The sequence below is a fragment of the Oncorhynchus mykiss genome, chromosome 26, assembly GCF_013265735.2.
Source record: "Oncorhynchus mykiss isolate Arlee chromosome 26, USDA_OmykA_1.1, whole genome shotgun sequence".
NCBI classification, from domain to species: domain Eukaryota; kingdom Metazoa; phylum Chordata; class Actinopteri; order Salmoniformes; family Salmonidae; genus Oncorhynchus; species Oncorhynchus mykiss.
This window is the reverse complement of record NC_048590.1, coordinates 7,647,222-7,664,903: the sequence shown is the minus strand read 5'-3', so window position 1 is coordinate 7,664,903 and position 17,682 is coordinate 7,647,222. Positions and strand designations below refer to the sequence as shown.

The 17,682-nt window shown below is 43.4% G+C and overlaps 1 protein-coding gene across 1 annotated transcript; it reads left to right on the top strand.

Annotated features, from left to right (window-relative positions):
• Positions 1-420: 420 nt before the first annotated feature.
• On the top strand, positions 421-17,506 carry LOC118936603 (cadherin-related family member 5-like). Its single transcript, XM_036964044.1, has 12 exons — positions 421-558; positions 920-1,009; positions 1,986-2,072; positions 2,271-2,375; positions 3,212-3,397; positions 5,177-5,267; positions 6,940-7,037; positions 9,739-9,945; positions 10,205-10,318; positions 11,587-11,653; positions 12,023-12,183; positions 13,380-17,506. Exons 1-12 carry the CDS (start codon positions 493-495, stop codon positions 13,968-13,970), a joined length of 1,863 nt encoding a protein of 620 aa, XP_036819939.1. The 5' UTR covers positions 421-492; the 3' UTR covers positions 13,971-17,506.
• Positions 17,507-17,682: the final 176 nt, after the last annotated feature.

Genomic DNA, 17,682 nt, shown 5'->3' with positions numbered 1-17,682 from the left:
CTGATCCTGGATCAGAACTCCTACTCTGAGATACTTTATACGTACAGCGTCAGACCTTAACATCCATAGCCATTTTTAACATGTCACAAAGTGCATTTATTTTAAAACTGTGTTTTCTTCTTGGACAAGTTCAGGTAGTGTTGTGAGATATGGCTTGCATGGCCGACTGCAAAGTAGTTGGCCTGGAACGTTGCCATGAACTGACTCAGTTACAGGGGTCAAAGGTCATTTTTCCATTGACAAAAAATAAAGGTCAAAAGAAAGGTGGAGGGACAACGAGGCATTCTGTCTATGGTGTGAAATAACAGCTGCTGCATTTGTGTCCGTTTCCTAGTCTCTGCCCCGTGTGGATGATGCTCTGTGGGTCAGGGTGCGCTGCAACAGAACTGGCTCCAGATCAGTGAGTAGTAGTGATGACATGTCTCATGGTCATGGGGCTGTGGGTCAGGGTGCGCTGCAACAGAACTGGCTCCAGATCAGTGAGTAGTAGGGATGACATGTCTCATGGTCATGGGGCTGTGGGTCAGGGTGCGCTGCAACAGAACTGGCTCCAGATCAGTGAGTAGTAGTGATGACATGTCTCATGGTCATGGGTTATGTCCCAAATTGTACCTTAGGGCTCTGGTCTAAAGTATATAGGGAATAGGGCTCTGGTCTATAGTAGTACCACTATATAGGGAATAGGGCTCTGGTCTATAGTAGTACACTGTATAGGGAATAGGGCTCTGGAATCCTAAGCATCAGTTGGTCTCTCTATTTCTGGGCTGTGCCTGTCAAAGGTCAAACCATATTTCTGCTCTCAATGGGTGAAGAAGTTCAATGTGTAAAATATCAACATGCTTTTGCATCAAGTCTTCAACTCTAAAAAATAAGTAGGTTCTATAAAATGCCAACTAGTAACGATTCACTCTTTTCTAAGGTGAACGTGTCTGTGGAAGTTTTCATTGAAAATGTGAACGATAATCCTCCAAACTTCGCTCAGAGTCATTACGTTCTCCAGGTGAACGAGGTGAGACCTTCTTCTATTTACTATGTACCTAACAGCATTAGACACTTCTCCGTGGGCCCAACAATACCATGGTGACTATGTTATGATGACAATAGTAATTAACTACTTGCACCCTTCATACAATACCACATCAGTTTGTATGAATAAACTTTCCATATCAGTACATTTCCATGAAGTAACTTACTGTAATATAATATGTTGACTCTGAGCCCTCTCTCTCCCACAGCTGACTCCTGTGAACACCAGTGTTGGTCGGATAGAGGCCACAGACATTGACTCTGAGCCCTCTCTCTCCCACAGCTGACTCCTGTGAACACCAGTGTTGGTCGGATAGAGGCCACAGACATTGACTCTGAGCCCTCCCTCTCTCTCCCACAGTTGACTCCTGTGAACACCAGTGTTGGTCGGATAGAGGCCACAGACCTTGATTCTGAGCTCTCTCTCTCCCACAGCTGACTCCTGTGAACACCAGTGTTTGTCGGATAGAGGCCACAGACATTGACTCTGAGCCCTCTCTCTCCCACAGCTGACTCCTGTGAACACCAGTGTTGGTCGGATAGAGGCCACAGACATTGACTCTGAGCCCTCCCTCTCTCTCCCACAGCTGACTCCTGTGAACACCAGTGTTGGTTGGATAGAGGCCACAGACATTGACTCTGAGCCCTCTCTCTCTCACAGCTGACTCCTGTGAACACCAGTGTTGGTCGGATAGAGGCCACAGACATTGACTCTGAGCCCTCCCTCTCTCTCCCACAGCTGACTCCTGTGAACACCAGTGTTGGTCGGATAGAGGCCACAGACATTGATTCTGAGCTCTCTCTCTCCCACAGCTGACTCCTGTGAACACCAGTGTTGGTCGGATAGAGGCCACAGACATTGACTCTGAGCCCTCTCTCTCACAGCTGACTCCTGTGAACACCAGTGTTGGTTGGATAGAGGCCACAGACATTGACTCTGAGCCCTCTCTCTCCCACAGCTGACTCCTGTGAACACCAGTGTTGGTCGGATAGAGGCCACAGACATTGACTCTGAGCCACTGTACTATCGTTTAGAGTCAGCCACGGTAAGACATTCCCTCCATCACAGATGAACACTATCACTGATCTGTTGATGCTGCTGTCTTGGTCCAGGTCTCTCCTGAAAAATAGATAGATATTTTTTTTTATCTCAACAAGACAAACCTGGTATAAATAAAGGTTCAGTCAAATCATTGCTCAGCAGTTAGAAGATTAAACAAGTTTGTCATTGTTGGTGTCACCAGAACAGGTATCTACGACTGGAGAATGCCAACACCCCCAACATACTGGTGCAAAACATCATCGACTACGACTCCGTCCAAAAGATCTCCCTGGTCTTACATGTACAGGTATACTGTTGTTTACATTCTGCCCTACTGTTTATGTCAAATGGGATTACCAAGTATTCAATAAATATACTAGAATCTGTAAAGTATTCAATAAATATACTAGAATCTGTAAAGTATTCAATAAATATACTAGAATCTGTAAAGTATTCTAGAAATATACTAGAATCTGTAAAGTATTCAATAAATATACTAGAATCTGTGAAGTATTCCAGAAATATACTAGAATCTGTAAAATATTCAAGAAATATACTAGAATCTGTAAAGTATTCAAGAAATATACTAGAATCTGTGAAGTATTCAATAAATATACTAGAATCTGTAAAGTATTCTAGAAATATACTAGAATCTGTAAAATATTCAAGAAATTTACTAGAATCTGTAAAGTATTCAAGAAATATACTAGAATCTGTAAAGTATTCAAGAAATATACTAGAATCTGTAAAGTATTCAAGAAATATACTAGAATATGTAAAGTATTCAAGAAATATACTAGAATATGTAAAGTATTCAATAAATATACTAGAATATGTAAAGTATTCAATAAATATACTAGAATCTGTAAAGTATTCAAGAAATATACTATAATCTGTAAAATATTCAATTAATATACTAGAATCTGTAAAGTATTCAATAAATATACTAGAATCTGTAAAATATTCAATTAATGTACTAGAATCTGTAAAGTATTCAATAAACATACTAGAATCTGTAAAGTATTCCAGAAATATACTAGAATCTGTAAAATAACATAATCCTACAGTAGAGAACCAGGATCTGCTGTCCTCAGCTCAATGCCCTTTGACCTTCCTTGACAATCTATTAATTCCATTTCCCAGGACACGTATAACGTTTCTGAGTCCGGCGAGCCTTCGTTCACTGCCGTGGTGACCATCACGGTTAACGTGAAGGACGTTGACAACCGTCCACCGTGGTTCCAGCCCTGTGTCAGAACCAACCTGGGGATAGCCAAACTGTGTGTCAGCTCCGGCTACAAGGCAAAGGTCAACCTCACAGAGAAAGAGGTGTGTGTTACAGTATATCTGTGTAATTTAACAGAGAGAGGTGTGTGATACAGTATATCTGTGTACCTGAACAGAGAGAGGTGTGTGATACAGTATATCTGTGTACCTGAACAGAGAGAGGTGTGTGATACAGTATATCTGTGTACCTGAACAGAGAGAGGTGTGATACAGTATATCTGTGTACCTGAACAGAGAGGTGTGATACAGTATATCTGTGTACCTGAACAGAGAGAGGTGTGTGATACAGTATATCTGTGTACCTGAACAGAGAGAGGTGTGTGATACAGTATATCTGTGTACCTGAACAGAGAGAGGTGTGTGATACAGTATATCTGTGTACCTGAACAGAGAGAGGTGTGATACAGTATATCTGTGTACCTGAACAGAGAGAGGTGTGTGATACAGTATATCTGTGTACCTGAACAGAGAGAGGTGTGATACAGTATATCTGTGTACCTGAACAGAGAGAGGTGTGTGATACAGTATATCTGTGTACCTGAACAGAGAGGTGTGATACAGTATATCTGTGTACCTGAACAGAGAGGTGTGATACAGTATATCTGTGTACCTGAACAGAGAGGTGTGATACAGTATATCTGTGTACCTGAACAGAGAGAGGTGTGATACAGTATATCTGTGTACCTGAACAGAGAGAGGTGTGTGATACAGTATATCTGTGTACCTGAACAGAGAGAGGTGTGTGATACAGTATATCTGTGTACCTGAACAGAGAGGTGTGATACAGTATATCTGTGTACCTGAACAGAGAGGTGTGTGATACAGTATATCTGTGTACCTGAACAGAGAGGTGTGATACAGTATATCTGTGTACCTGAACAGAGAGGTGTGTGATACAGTATATCTGTGTACCTGAACAGAGAGGTGTGATACAGTACATCTGTGTACCTGAACAGAGAGTGGAACTTCTCTTCTTCATGTTGATAAAGTTGACCCGTTCTCCTTCATCAGTAGTCCACATCGTACATCTTCTAGAAGTGCCACATCCACTTGTAGAGTACTTATAGTGTATTTTAGAAATCGCGGTGCATTTGATTTAGCTTAAGAGTTTTCACTTTTGGGACTATTCAATTGGTTCCATTAAACAGGGCAAACTCAACCAGGTGCAGCTCAAGTATTTCACATACAGTATGTATTGGACCCTGGTCTGTTGTTGTCCACAGGACGGTGCTTTATCTCTGGACCCTGGTCTGTCGTTGTCCACAGGACGGTGCTTTATCTCTGAACCCTGGTCTGTTGACACAGGACTGTGCTTTATCTCTGGACCCTGGTCTGTTGTTGTCCACAGGACTGTGCTTTATCTCTGGAGCCTGGTCTGTTGTTGTCCACAGGACGGGGCTTTAACTCTGAACCCTGGTCTGTTGTTGTCCACAGGACGGTGCTTTATCTCTGGAGCCTGGTCTGTTGTTGTCCACAGGACGGTGCTCTATCTCTGAACCCTGGTCTGTTGTTGTCCACAGGACGGTGCTTTATCTCTGAACCCTGGTCTGTTGTTGTCCACAGGACGGTGCTTTATCTCTGGAGCCTGGTCTGTTGTTGTCCACAGGACGGGGCTTTAACTCTGAACCCTGGTCTGTTGTTGTCCACAGGACGGTGCTTTATCTCTGGAGCCTGGTCTGTTGTTGTCCACAGGACGGTGCTCTATCTCTGAACCCTGGTCTGTTGTTGTCCACAGGACGGTGCTTTATCTCTGAACCCTGGTCTGTTGTTGTCCACAGGACGGTGCTCTATCTCTGAACCCTGGTCTGTTGTTGTCCACAGGACGGTGCTCTATCTCTGGAGCCTGGTCCGTTATACGCCAAGGATGGAGACAGAAACAGGAGTGAGATGATCAACTACAGGATACTTAGAGGTACAACAGGTCTTTATGTTCTCCCCACAGTTATCTAGTGTTGATGTTCTCCCCACAGTTATCTAGTGTTGATGTTCTCCTCACAGTAATCTAGTGTTGATGTTCTCCTCACAGTAATCTAGTGTTGATGTTCTCCTCACAGTTATCTAGTGTTGATGTTCTCCTCACAGTTATCTAGTGTTGATGTTCTCCTCACAGTTATCTAGTGTTGATGTTCTCCTCACAGTAATCTAGTGTTGATGTTCTCCTCACAGTAATCTAGTGTTGATGTTCTCCTCACAGTAATCTAGTGTTGATGTTCTCCTCACAGTAATCTAGTGTTGATGTTCTCCTCACAGTAATCTAGTGTTGATGTTCTCCTCACAGTAATCTAGTGTTGATGTTCTCCTCACAGCAATCTAGTTTTAATGTTCTCCTCACAGTAATCTAGTGTTGATGTTCTCCTCACAGTAATCTAGTTTTAATGTTCTCCTCACAGTAATCTAGTGTTGATGTTCTCCTCACAGTTATCTAGTGTTGATGTTCTCCTCACAGTTATCTAGTGTTGATGTTCTCCTCACAGTTATCTAGTGTTGATGTTCTCCTCACAGCAATCTAGTTTTAATGTTCTCCTCACAGTAATCTAGTGTTGATGTTCTCCTCACAGTAATCTAGTGTTGATGTTCTCCCCACAGTTATCTAGTGTTGAGGTTCTCCTCACAGTTATCTAGTGTTGATGTTCTCCTCACAGTAATCTAGTGTTGATGTTCTCCTCACAGTAATCTAGTGTTGATGTTCTCCTCACAGTTATCTAGTGTTGATGTTCTCCTCACAGCAATCTAGTTTTAATGTTCTCCTCACAGTAATCTAGTGTTGATGTTCTCCTCACAGTAATCTAGTTTTAATGTTCTCCTCACAGTAATCTAGTGTTGATGTTCTCCTCACAGTTATCTAGTGTTGATGTTCTCCTCACAGTAATCTAGTTTTAATGTTCTCCTCACAGTAATCTAGTGTTGATGTTCTCCTCACAGTAATCTAGTTTTAATGTTCTCCTCACAGTTATCTAGTGTTGATGTTCTCCTCACAGTAATCTAGTGTTGATGTTCTCCTCACAGTTATCTAGTGTTAATGTTCTCCTAACAGTAATCTAGTTTTAATGTTCTCCTCACAGTAAGATGTATTTTACCTTATGAAGATGGAGACGCTGCCAGTAAAGGTGGTAATTGGGAGCATATACAATGTCAGGGACTTCCTGTTCTCTTTACATTATCAGCTGAGCATCAAAGTTTTTTATAAGGATGTGCGTACGACCACAAAGTTTTCTATATTATTAAAATATATCATAATTGATCAGATATCATCATACTGGTTGCTCCTCTGTATCTCATAGCAGACGGATCTTGACTTCACGGTTTCTCCTCTGTATCTCATAGCAGACTGATCTTGACTTCACGGTTCCTCCTCTGTATCTCATAGCAGACTGATCTTGACTTCACGGTTTCTCCTCTGTATCTCATAGCAGACTGATCTTGACTTCTCGGTTCCTCCTCTGTATCTCATAGCAGACTGATCTTGACTTCACGGTTTCTCCTCTGTATCTCATAGCAGACTGATCTTGACTTCACGGTTCCTCCTCTGTATCTCATAGCAGACTGATCTTGACTTCACGGTTTGTGTATCTTTCCCCTCCCAGGGAATGAAGGCAGCATCTTCCAGATCGATGAGGAGACGGGAAACATCTCCATGGCCAAAGCGGCAGACATAGCAGGCCCAATAACCCTCACTGTCCTGGTAAGAGATGTCTTTTCAATCTGCATTTCCATCTGTGCACTCAATTACTTATTTTGGCATATAATCGATTGAAAGCTCTGATTGTGTTCAATATTGAAATTGATCTTCAGATCATGGATCTTTTCAAAAGATGATGAATGAGATCATCTTACTAGAACATCATTTTGGGTTTCAAACTACATTTTTATAAACATGTAGTTCATAAAGTAGCTATACATTTTCTAAAATATATTTCTAAAAGTCACTAATATAAAATACATTGTGGTGACTTGATCCGATCTTATTTGTGTTTGAGAAGAATTCTAGTTTAGGACATAGTTTATCTAGTTTTTCACATAGTTTATCTAGTTCATGACATAGTTTATCTAGTTTATGACATAGTTTATCTAGTTTTTCACATAGTTTATCTAGTTTTTCACATAGTAATCTGGAAACCCAGAACTAAATCTTGCGTGTGCTGGTCATGCTATTTGGTATTTATATGAACAGTCTGTCACAGGAGACATACCACCCTGCATACCACCCTGCATACCACCCAGCATACCACCCTGCATACCACCCAGCATACCACCCAGCATACCACCCTGCATACCACCCTGCATACCACCCTGCATCCCACCATGCATATCACCCTGCATACCACCCTGCATACCACCCAGCATACCACCCTGCATACCACCCTGCATACCACCCAGCATACCACCAGCATACCACCCTGCATACCACCCTGCTTTCCACCCTGCATCCCACTGCTGGCTTGCTTCTGAAACTAAGCAGGGTTGGTCCTGGTTGGTCCCTGGATGGGAGACCAGATGCTGCTGGCTTGCTTCTGAAGCTAAGCGGGGTTGGTCCTGGTCGGTCCCTGGATGGGAGACCAGGTGCTGCTGGCTTGCTTCTGAAGCTAAGCAGGGTTGGTCCTGGTCGGTCCCTGGATGGGAGACCAGATGCTGCTGGCTTGCTTCTGAAGCTAAGCAGGGTTGGTCCTGGTCAGTCCCTGGATGGGTGACCAGATGTTGCTGGCTTGCTTCTGAAGCTAAGCAGGGTTGGTCCCTGGATGGGAGTCCAGATGCTGCTGGAAGTGGTGCTGGAGGGCCAGAAGGTGGCACTCTTTCCTCTGGTCTAAGAAAATATATCCCTATACCCCAGGGCAGTGATTGGGGACATTGCCCTGTGTAGGGTGCCGTCTTTCAGATGGGACGTTAAACAGGTGTCCTGACGCTCTGTGGTCACTAAAGATACCATGGCACTTATCATAAGAGTAGGCGTGATAACCCCGGTGTCCTGACTAAATTCCCAATGGCCTTCATACCATCATGGTCACCTAATCATCCCCAGCTCACAATTGGTTCATTAATCTCCTCTTCTCTCCCCTGTAACTATTCCCCAGGTTGTAACTAACCCTTCTTTCTATACGATTGGAACAGTATCCCCCCCAGCCAGATAGCGTTTGTTGTGAAGACTGTTCCAATTGTATAGAAAGCAGGGTTTGGCCCCTAAGACCAGGTTCTTCTCATCATGTCCCTGCTGAATGGAGAGGAGGAACCCTCTGATCCTGAGAGGGAATCTGATCCTCATCTATTTGGCCAACGTATATGCGTTACCAAATGACATTTTGATGATAATGATGATACTCAGGAACTAGAACAAGTTTTGTGGGCAGCAGGTAGACTAGTGGTTAGATCGTTGGACCAGTAACCAAAAGGTTGCTAGATTGAATCCATGAGCTGACAAGGTAAAAATCTGTTGTTCTGCCCCTGAACAAGGCAGTTAACCCACTGTTCCTAGGCCGTCATTGTAAATAAGAATGTGGTCATAGCTGACTTGCCTACTTAAATAAAAAAAGGTTTGTGTTAATGGCACATAGAGTCCATTAGATGTTGCCTTTATAAATAGTGAGATCATGATGGGGCCAAACCCTGGTTTCTATACAATTTGAACAGTCTTCACAGCAAATGCTATCTGGCTCCTTTCTCATAGACCAAGCCTCACCTTCTGACCCATTCCACACATCTGTTGTTTGTCATATAGACCAAGGGGTTGTATCTTTGCTGTAAAAGGCCTCTGTATTCTCTGTATGATTGAGCTCTCGGCAGCACACTTCAGAGTGTTGGGATCGACCAGCTACATTACTGCAATTCTTATTAAATAAAGGTAAACTGTTTGAAGAATTAACAAAGTCTTTCTCACTAGGTTAGAATTTCCACAACAGGAGTTCCTAACCAATCAATGACCTTAATCACAAGGGGGCGGAGTGATAACCTGCAGACACTAGGCCCTCGGGGACTGGAGATGGACAATACTCTCTCCTATCTCTCCATCTCTTCCATCTCTCCCTCTCTCCATCTCTCCAATCTCTCCCATCTCTCCATCTCTTCCTCTCTTCCATCTCTCCAATCTCTCCCATCTCTCCCTTTCTTCCATCTCTCCCTCTCTCCCATCTCTCCCTCTCTCCCATCTCTCCCTCTCTCCATCTCTCAAATCTCTCCCTCTCTCCCTCTCTCCCATCTCTCCCTCTCTCCCATCTCTCCCTCTCTCCCATCTCTCCATCTCTTCCATCTCTCCCATCTCTCCCTCTCTCCCATCTCTCCCTCTCTCCATCTCTCCAATCTCCCATCTCTCCATCTCTCCAATCTCTCCCATCTCTCCCTCTCTCCCATCTCGCCATCTCTCCCATCTCTCCAATCTCTCCCATCTCTCCCAGGCCTCCCAGGTTACCAACAGGGACCAGTTTGCGGTGACTCAGGTCACCATCGAGGTGCTGAGGAAGAGCAGGAACCCTCCGCGGTTTGAGAAGGAGCGTTATGAAGGTTACATCTACAGTAACTCAGTCCCAGAGACCATGATCCTACGAGACAGAACCTCCAACAGACCCTTCACGGTCAGGGCCAGAGACGAGGACTTTGCCACCGTAAGAGTCAAAAGGGATCAACATTTACATTTGAATCATTTTAGCAGACACTTGTCTTACAATCTCAGTCTGTGTTTGTTCATGGGACCTCTAAATGTAATGTCACGTCTCATATACAGTAGAGACATACTCGTCTGGCACCGTGAAAGTCCTAGAAATGACACAATTACCTGCAATTGTGGGTAGCTACGCTTCTGTTCTGTGTGGGATTTGAAACACTGACACACAACTTTAATCAGCTTGTGTGTGTGTGTTTTAGGGTGTAAACCCAGACATAAGATATGAGGTGCAGTACAGCAGTTATGTCAACGTGACAAACGAAGGATTTGTTCTTCTGAAGAGGATCGTGAAGACAGAGTCCTTCGCTCTCCAGGTGAGTGGTTACCTGCCTCATTGTTCTTCTGAAGAGGGTTGTGAAGGCAGAGTCCTTCGCTCTGCAGGTGAGTGGTTACCTGCCTCATTGTTCTTCTGAAGAGGGTTGTGAAGGCAGAGTCCTTCGCTCTGCAGGTGAGTGGTTACCTGCCCCATTGTTCTTCTGAAGAGGGTTGTGAAGACAGAGTCCTTCGCTCTGCAGGTGAGTGGTTACCTGCCTCATTGTTCTTCTGAAGAGGGTTGTGAAGGCAGAGTCCTTCGCTCTCCAGGTGAGTGGTTACCTGCCTCATTGTTCTTCTCAAGAGGGTTGTGAAGACAGATTCCTTCGCTCTGCAGGTGAGTGGTTACCTGCCTCATTGTTCTTCTGAAGAGGGTTGTGAAGGCAGAGTCCTTCGCTCTCCAGGTGAGTGGTTACCTGTCTCATTGTTCTTCTGAAGAGGGTTGTGAAGGCAGAGTCATTCGCTCTCCAGGCGAGTGGTTACCTGCCCCATTGTTCTTCTGAAGAGTGTTGTGAAGGCAGAGTCCTTCGCTCTGCAGGTGAGTGGTTACCTGCCTCATTGTTCTTCTGAAGAGGGATGTGAAGGCAGAGTCCTTCACTCTGCAGGTGAGTGGTTACCTGCCTCATTGTTCTTCTGAAGAGGGTTGTGAAGACAGAGTCCTTCGCTCTGCAGGTGAGTGGTTACCTGCCTCATTGTTCTTCTGAAGAGGGTTGTGAAGGCAGAGTCCTTCGCTCTCCAGGTGAGTGGTTACCTGCCTCATTGTTCTTCTGAAGAGGGTTGTGAAGGCAGAGTCCTTCGCTCTGCAGGTGAGTGGTTACCTGCCTCATTGTTCTTCTGAAGAGGGTTGTGAAGGCAGAGTCCTTCGCTCTGCAGGTGAGTGGTTACCTGCCTCATTGTTCATCTGGAGAGGGTTGTGAAGGCAGAGTCCTTCGCTCTCCAGGTGAGTGGTTACCTGCCTCATTGTTCTTCTGAAGAGGGTTGTGAAGGCAGAGTCCTTCGCTCTGCAGGTGAGTGGTTACCTGCCTCATTGTTCTTCTGAAGAGGGTTGTGAAGACAGAGTCCTTCGCTCTCCAGGTGAGTGGTTACCTGCCTCATTGTTCTTCTGAAGAGGGTTGTGAAGGCAGCGTCCTTCGCTCTTCACCTGAGTGGTTACCTGCCTTTTACTAGACTACTATAAGTCTTTTGACAAATGTTTTGGTTAATGCTGGGGGGTTGCAGAGACATTCCGAGAAATTATAATATTGTATTTTTCCTTGTGATGTGTGTGTAGATTCGTGCTATGGACCCGTCTACAGGGGAGTTTGGTACAGCGGCCCTCTCTGTCCTGGTTATACCAGGTAAGACTTTCACACAGCACCACAAGGGAAGATTAACTCACAGCAAAGGGAAATGAGCCCTTGATGACTGATTGTTCAGATGATCTACTCCAACCAACAGTAGGATCTGTACTCTCCATATTAAAGCCTGTATTAATATACTATGGTGATAATCTACTCCTACCAACAGTAGGATCTGTACTCTCCATATTAAAGCCATTGTCTGCTGTAACGGCTGGATTGATTGATTGATTAATATATTGATTAGTTGGTTGATAACTTGATTGATTGATTGATTAATATATTGATTGGTTGGTTGATAACTTGATTGATTAATATCTGGACTGGTTGCCTTGACTATTATTTTCCCTGACCTCTGACCCTCTACAGCTGTGGCGGTTCCTTTGCCCTCGGGGGCAGGGTACCGGGCGGGGGACATGGCTCTTCTGGGATTGGTCATGGCAGCCATCTTGGTTCTCTGCTTCATCGTGATTGGCTTCCTGATCTCCCGCCTGAAGAAAGGAGGCGCCAACCTGGATAAGATAACTGAGGTCAGCACCATTCTGTGAGTTCAGCTCAGAACTGATGCTGCGTTCATGACAAGTGGGAAACTCTGATAATACTACTTGTAAACTGGGACCAACGAGTTGTATTCGTTGATGTGCTTAAAACTCGTTGAGCATGCCGATTGGCTAATGGCAAACAAGCAGCATCAACCATAAACTAACAGCACAGCTTTCAGACACGCAAACTAATTACAGTGCGCAAAAAACATATTAATAGATTATTTATTTTCATGAATAATGTTTTATTGTTGTATTCAACTGCCAAAATTGTTATGGAGGTAATTTCCTTAGTATGTGACATCAGAGGTCAGTATGTGGGAGAAGTCAGAGACGATAGATGAGTTTCCCCCACTAGTAATCACCAGTAGGAAGGCCCTTCATGTGGGTTTCTCCCAGTGGAATGTGACATCAGAGGTCAGTATGTGGGAGAAGTCAGAGACGATAGATGAGTTTCCCCCACTAGTAATCACCAGTAGGAAGGCCCTTCATGTGGGTTTCTCCCAGTGGAATGCTGGTATTGAGGAAGTCCCGCAGCATGACACTTGGTGAAAGTCCTGTCCTGCTAGCGTTTTTGAGACGGCCTGTGCCCTAACAGGAAAGTAACCTAGTGTCAGCACTGTTTGTGTTGTCTTGCCAACACCTTGGCAGGACTTAACAAACAGATCTGAGATCAGGTTAGCAGGCTAGCCGGGGTTGTTGGATGGAGTAGTGATGGCTGGTTCAATAACCCTGGATAGGATTAGACGCTGATTAGAAGGCCTGTGAACAAGGCATTTATCCTGATTGAATTGAACAGTTTCACTGAATATTTATGAGTAGTGCTTCACAGAAGGGCTCTCTGTGTGTTAAAGCAGAATAAATGAACCTAACGCTATGGGAAGGCAGAAGCATCTGTGACATTGAACTATGCCTAGAGATCAATGGTTCATTAACTTGTGCGTAAATGACAGCTTTCTCTCTCTCTCTCTCTCTCTCTACTCCTCTCTCTAGTGCTTCAGTTTTTAACTCGTAGGACATCTTTATTGCTATTATTTATGACTATTTATCTACTTGTATTATTTATTTTGTTACTATTTATTCAACCAAATGATATACACACAACACATGCATCTCGTATCCTGTGATCCTTGTACTTGACAGATTTAACATGGTTGCTGTCCTGTCTTCTGTCTTGTCTGTAGTGTCTGGCTCCATGTCTGAAGATGACAAGGCCCCAAGGGAGACCCAAAGACACCTTGCAGTACACCAACGATGGCTACCAGGGTACCGAGGGTGATGCCCTGCGCTGCAGACCCAGACGCCCAGAGCCGGTAGACAAGAGGGGCCGAGGTGCTACCGTCCCTGGGGACAGAGGCAGAGCCATCCCCCTGGAGCGACGCCGGAGCGACCGCCATTGTGGCTTCTGCGGCCTGTACGCCAACCACAACGCCAAGCCCAGCCCGGCCTGCAGCCCTGCTATGGGGGGTGGGAGAGTAGAAGGAGGAGACAAGGACGGGGTGAGGTCCATCCTCGCCAAGGGGGGAAGGAAGGAAGGAGGGAAGTCAGTGTGGTTTAAGGAGAACGAGGATGCGTCTGGGATCGAGGTGGAGATCATCCCGGATACTCTGGGTCAGGAAGAGGAGACTGAGGAGGAGGTGTTGGACATGGAGGAGGTGGAGGGGGGAGACAGGAGCATGTCTAGTCAGACAGAGATCGATGGTGGCCATGGGAACCAGGAGAGCCATGGAGAGTCTGATTCAGCTGCTAAAGAGGAAAAAGAGAAGGAGGGTTGAGAGGATATCTGGGTTATATTCTATAGGGAGAGGATATCTGGGTTATATTCAATAGGGAGAGGATATCTAGGTTATATTCAATAGGGAGAGGATATCTGGGTTATATTCTATAGGGAGAGGATATCTGGGTTATATTCTATAGGGAGATGATATCTGGGTTATATTCTATAGGGAGATGATATATGGGTTATATTCTATAGGGAGATGATATCTGGGTTATATTCTATAGGCAGGAGGATATCTGGGTTATATTCCAAAGGGAGAGGATATCTAGGTTATAGTCTATAGGGAGAGGATATCTGGGTTATATTCTACAGGGAGAGGATATCTGGGTTATATTCTATAGGGAGAGGATATCTGGGTTATATTCTATAGGGAGAGGATATCTGGGTTATATTCTATAGGCAGGAGGATATCTGGGTTATATTCTATAGGGAGAGGATATCTGGGTTATTTCCAATAGGGAGAGGATATCTGGGTGAATTCAATAGGGAGAGGATATCTGGGTTATATTCTATAGGGAGAGGATATCTGGGTTATATTCTATAGGGAGATGATATCTGGGTTACAGTCTATGGGGAGAGGATATCTGGGTTATATTCTATAGGGAGAGGATATCTGGGTTATATTCTATAGGCAGGAGGATATCTGGGTTATATTCTATAGGGAGAGGATATCTGGGTTATATTCTATAGGGAGAGGATATCTGGGTTATATTCTATAGGCAGGAGGATATCTGGGTTATAGTCTATAGGGAGAGGATATCTGGGTTATATTCTATAGGGAGATGATATCTGGGTTATTTCCAATAGGGAGAGGATATCTGGGTGAATTCAATAGGGAGAGGATATCTGGGTTATATTCTATAGGGAGAGGATATCTGGGTTATATTCTATAGGGAGAGGATATCTGGGTTATAGTCTATAGGGAGAGGATATCTGGGTTATATTCTATAGGGAGAGGATATCTGGGTTATATTCTATAGGGAGATGATATCTGGGTTATATTCTATAGGGAGATGATATCTGGGTTATATTCTATAGGCAGGAGGGTATCTGGGTTATAGTCTATAGGGAGAGGATATCTAGGTTATATTCTATAGGGAGAGGATATCTAGGTTATAGTCTATAGGGAGAGGATATCTAGGTTATATTCTATAGGGAGAGGATATCTGGGTTATATTCTATAGGGAGAAGATATCTGGGTTATATTCTATAGGGAGAGGATATCTGGGTTATATTCTATAGGGAGATGATATCTGGGTTATTTCCAATAGGGAGAGGATATCTGGGTGAATTCAATAGGGAGAGGATATCTGGGTTATATTCTATAGGGAGAGGATATCTGGGTGAATTCAATAGGGAGAGGATATCTGGGTTATATTCTATAGGGAGAGGATATCTGGGTTAAATTCTATAGGGAGATGATATCTGGGTTACAGTCTATGGGGAGAGGATATCTGGGTTATATTCTATAGGGAGAGGATATCTGGGTTATATTCTATAGGCAGGAGGATATCTGGGTTATATTCTATAGGGAGAGGATATCTGGGTTATATTCTATAGGGAGAGGATATCTGGGTTATATTCTATAGGCAGGAGGATATCTGGGTTATAGTCTATAGGGAGAGGATATCTGGGTTATATTCTATAGGGAGATGATATCTGGGTTATGTCCAATAGGGAGAGGATATCTGGGTGAATTCAATAGGGAGAGGATATCTGGGTTATATTCTATAGGGAGAGGATATCTGGGTTATATTCTATAGGGAGAGGATATCTGGGTTATATTCTATAGGCAGGAGGATATCAGGAGGATATATTACCTAGTCTATAGGGAGAGGATATCTGGGTTATATTCTATGGGGAGAGGATATCTGGGTTATAGTCTATAGGCAGGAGGATATCTGGGTTATAGTCTATAGGGAGAGGATATCTAGGTTATATTCTATAGGGAGAGGATATCTAGGTTATAGTCTATAGGGAGAGGATATCTAGGTTATATTCTATAGGGAGAGGATATCTGGGTTATATTCTATAGGGAGAAGATATCTGGGTTATATTCTATAGGGAGAGGATATCTGGGTTATATTCTATAGGGAGATGATATCTGGGTTATTTCCAATAGGGAGAGGATATCTGGGTGAATTCAATAGGGAGAGGATATCTGGGTTATATTCTATAGGGAGAGGATATCTGGGTGAATTCAATAGGGAGAGGATATCTGGGTTATATTCTATAGGGAGAGGATATCTGGGTTATATTCTATAGGGAGATGATATCTGGGTTACAGTCTATGGGGAGAGGATATCTGGGTTATATTCTATAGGGAGAGGATATCTGGGTTATATTCTATAGGCAGGAGGATATCTGGGTTATATTCTATAGGGAGAGGATATCTGGATTATATTCTATAGGGAGAGGATATCTGGGTTATATTCTATAGGCAGGAGGATATCTGGGTTATAGTCTATAGGGAGAGGATATCTGGGTTATATTCTATAGGGAGATGATATCTGGGTTATGTCCAATAGGGAGAGGATATCTGGGTGAATTCAATAGGGAGAGGATATCTGGGTTATATTCTATAGGGAGAGGATATCTGGGTTATATTCTATAGGGAGATGATATCTGGGTTATATTCTATAGGGAGAGGATATCTGGGTTATATTCTATAGGGAGAGGATATCTGGGTTATATTCTATAGGCAGGAGGATATCAGGAGGATATATTACCTAGTCTATAGGGAGAGGATATCTGGGTTATATTCTATGGGGAGAGGATATCTGGGTTATAGTCTATAGGCAGGAGGATATCTGGGTTATAGTCTATAGGCAGGAGGATATCTAGGTTATATTCTATAGGGAGAGGATATCTAGGTTATAGTCTATAGGGAGAGGATATCTGGGTTATATTATATAGGGAGAGGATATCTGTGTTAAAGGCACAGAACAGAAGAAAACAGAGTAAAACAGGAAGGTATCTGAAGATGTCCAGTACGAACTGCCCGCTCTGAAGAACATACCCCAGCCGGGAAGAGAAATGGAGTTTCCATCATCATGGGAAAACCTGCTTATGGTGATCCCAGAGTGGGATTCTGGAACATGGACATGAGTTCACACAGATTGGAGGGAATTACCCGTTTTGGATAAGTGTGTGTCTACATCATGTGGCTTCCATCACACTATGGGGAGATGTTCCTTTCAATATATTGTGATTTATTCAATATATAAAGACAATTTCCATGAAGTACCACAAGAAGGGGATCAAGTTGGATACAATACTTTTTAACTTGGTATCTTTTAATGATCGTTCCGAGAGCGAATCCATCAAGTCCTTGGGAAAGATTTTATGAGTTTTACTAATGAGGGAAAAAAACAAATACTATTTAAAATGTGGACATATGTTTTTTTTTACCACAGAAAAAAGTTTGGACGGAGAACACATCTCCTGAATACTAAACAAATGGAGGACGTGTGTATTTTTATTTACGTCGTTAGAAAATAAAACAGTATGAAATGTAATGTAATAACCTTATTACAGTGTGTAAAGTATGTGGATACAAATTCTGACATGTTATACTATTTATGAGTCACTAAGCAGGCTTGTGGTCAATTCCATTTCAATTCAGGAAGTACACAGACATTCCAATTCTCTTCAATGCATTTTAAAAAGGGGAACATTTCTAATTTTGTTTACTCTATGAATTGACT

What these genes read in the sequence shown, in the direction of transcription:
- LOC118936603 (XM_036964044.1), top strand. Translation starts at nt 493, where the DNA reads ATGACATGTCTCATGGTCATGGGGCTGTGGGTCAGGGTGCGCTGCAAC. An exon ending in ACGTTCTCCAGGTGAACGAG is followed by an intron (nt 1,010 to 1,985) that starts GTGAGACCTTCT and finishes TCTCTCCCACAG; the next exon opens with CTGACTCCTGTGAACACCAG. An exon ending in CCCTGGTCTTACATGTACAG is followed by an intron (nt 2,376 to 3,211) that starts GTATACTGTTGT and finishes TCCATTTCCCAG; the next exon opens with GACACGTATAACGTTTCTGA.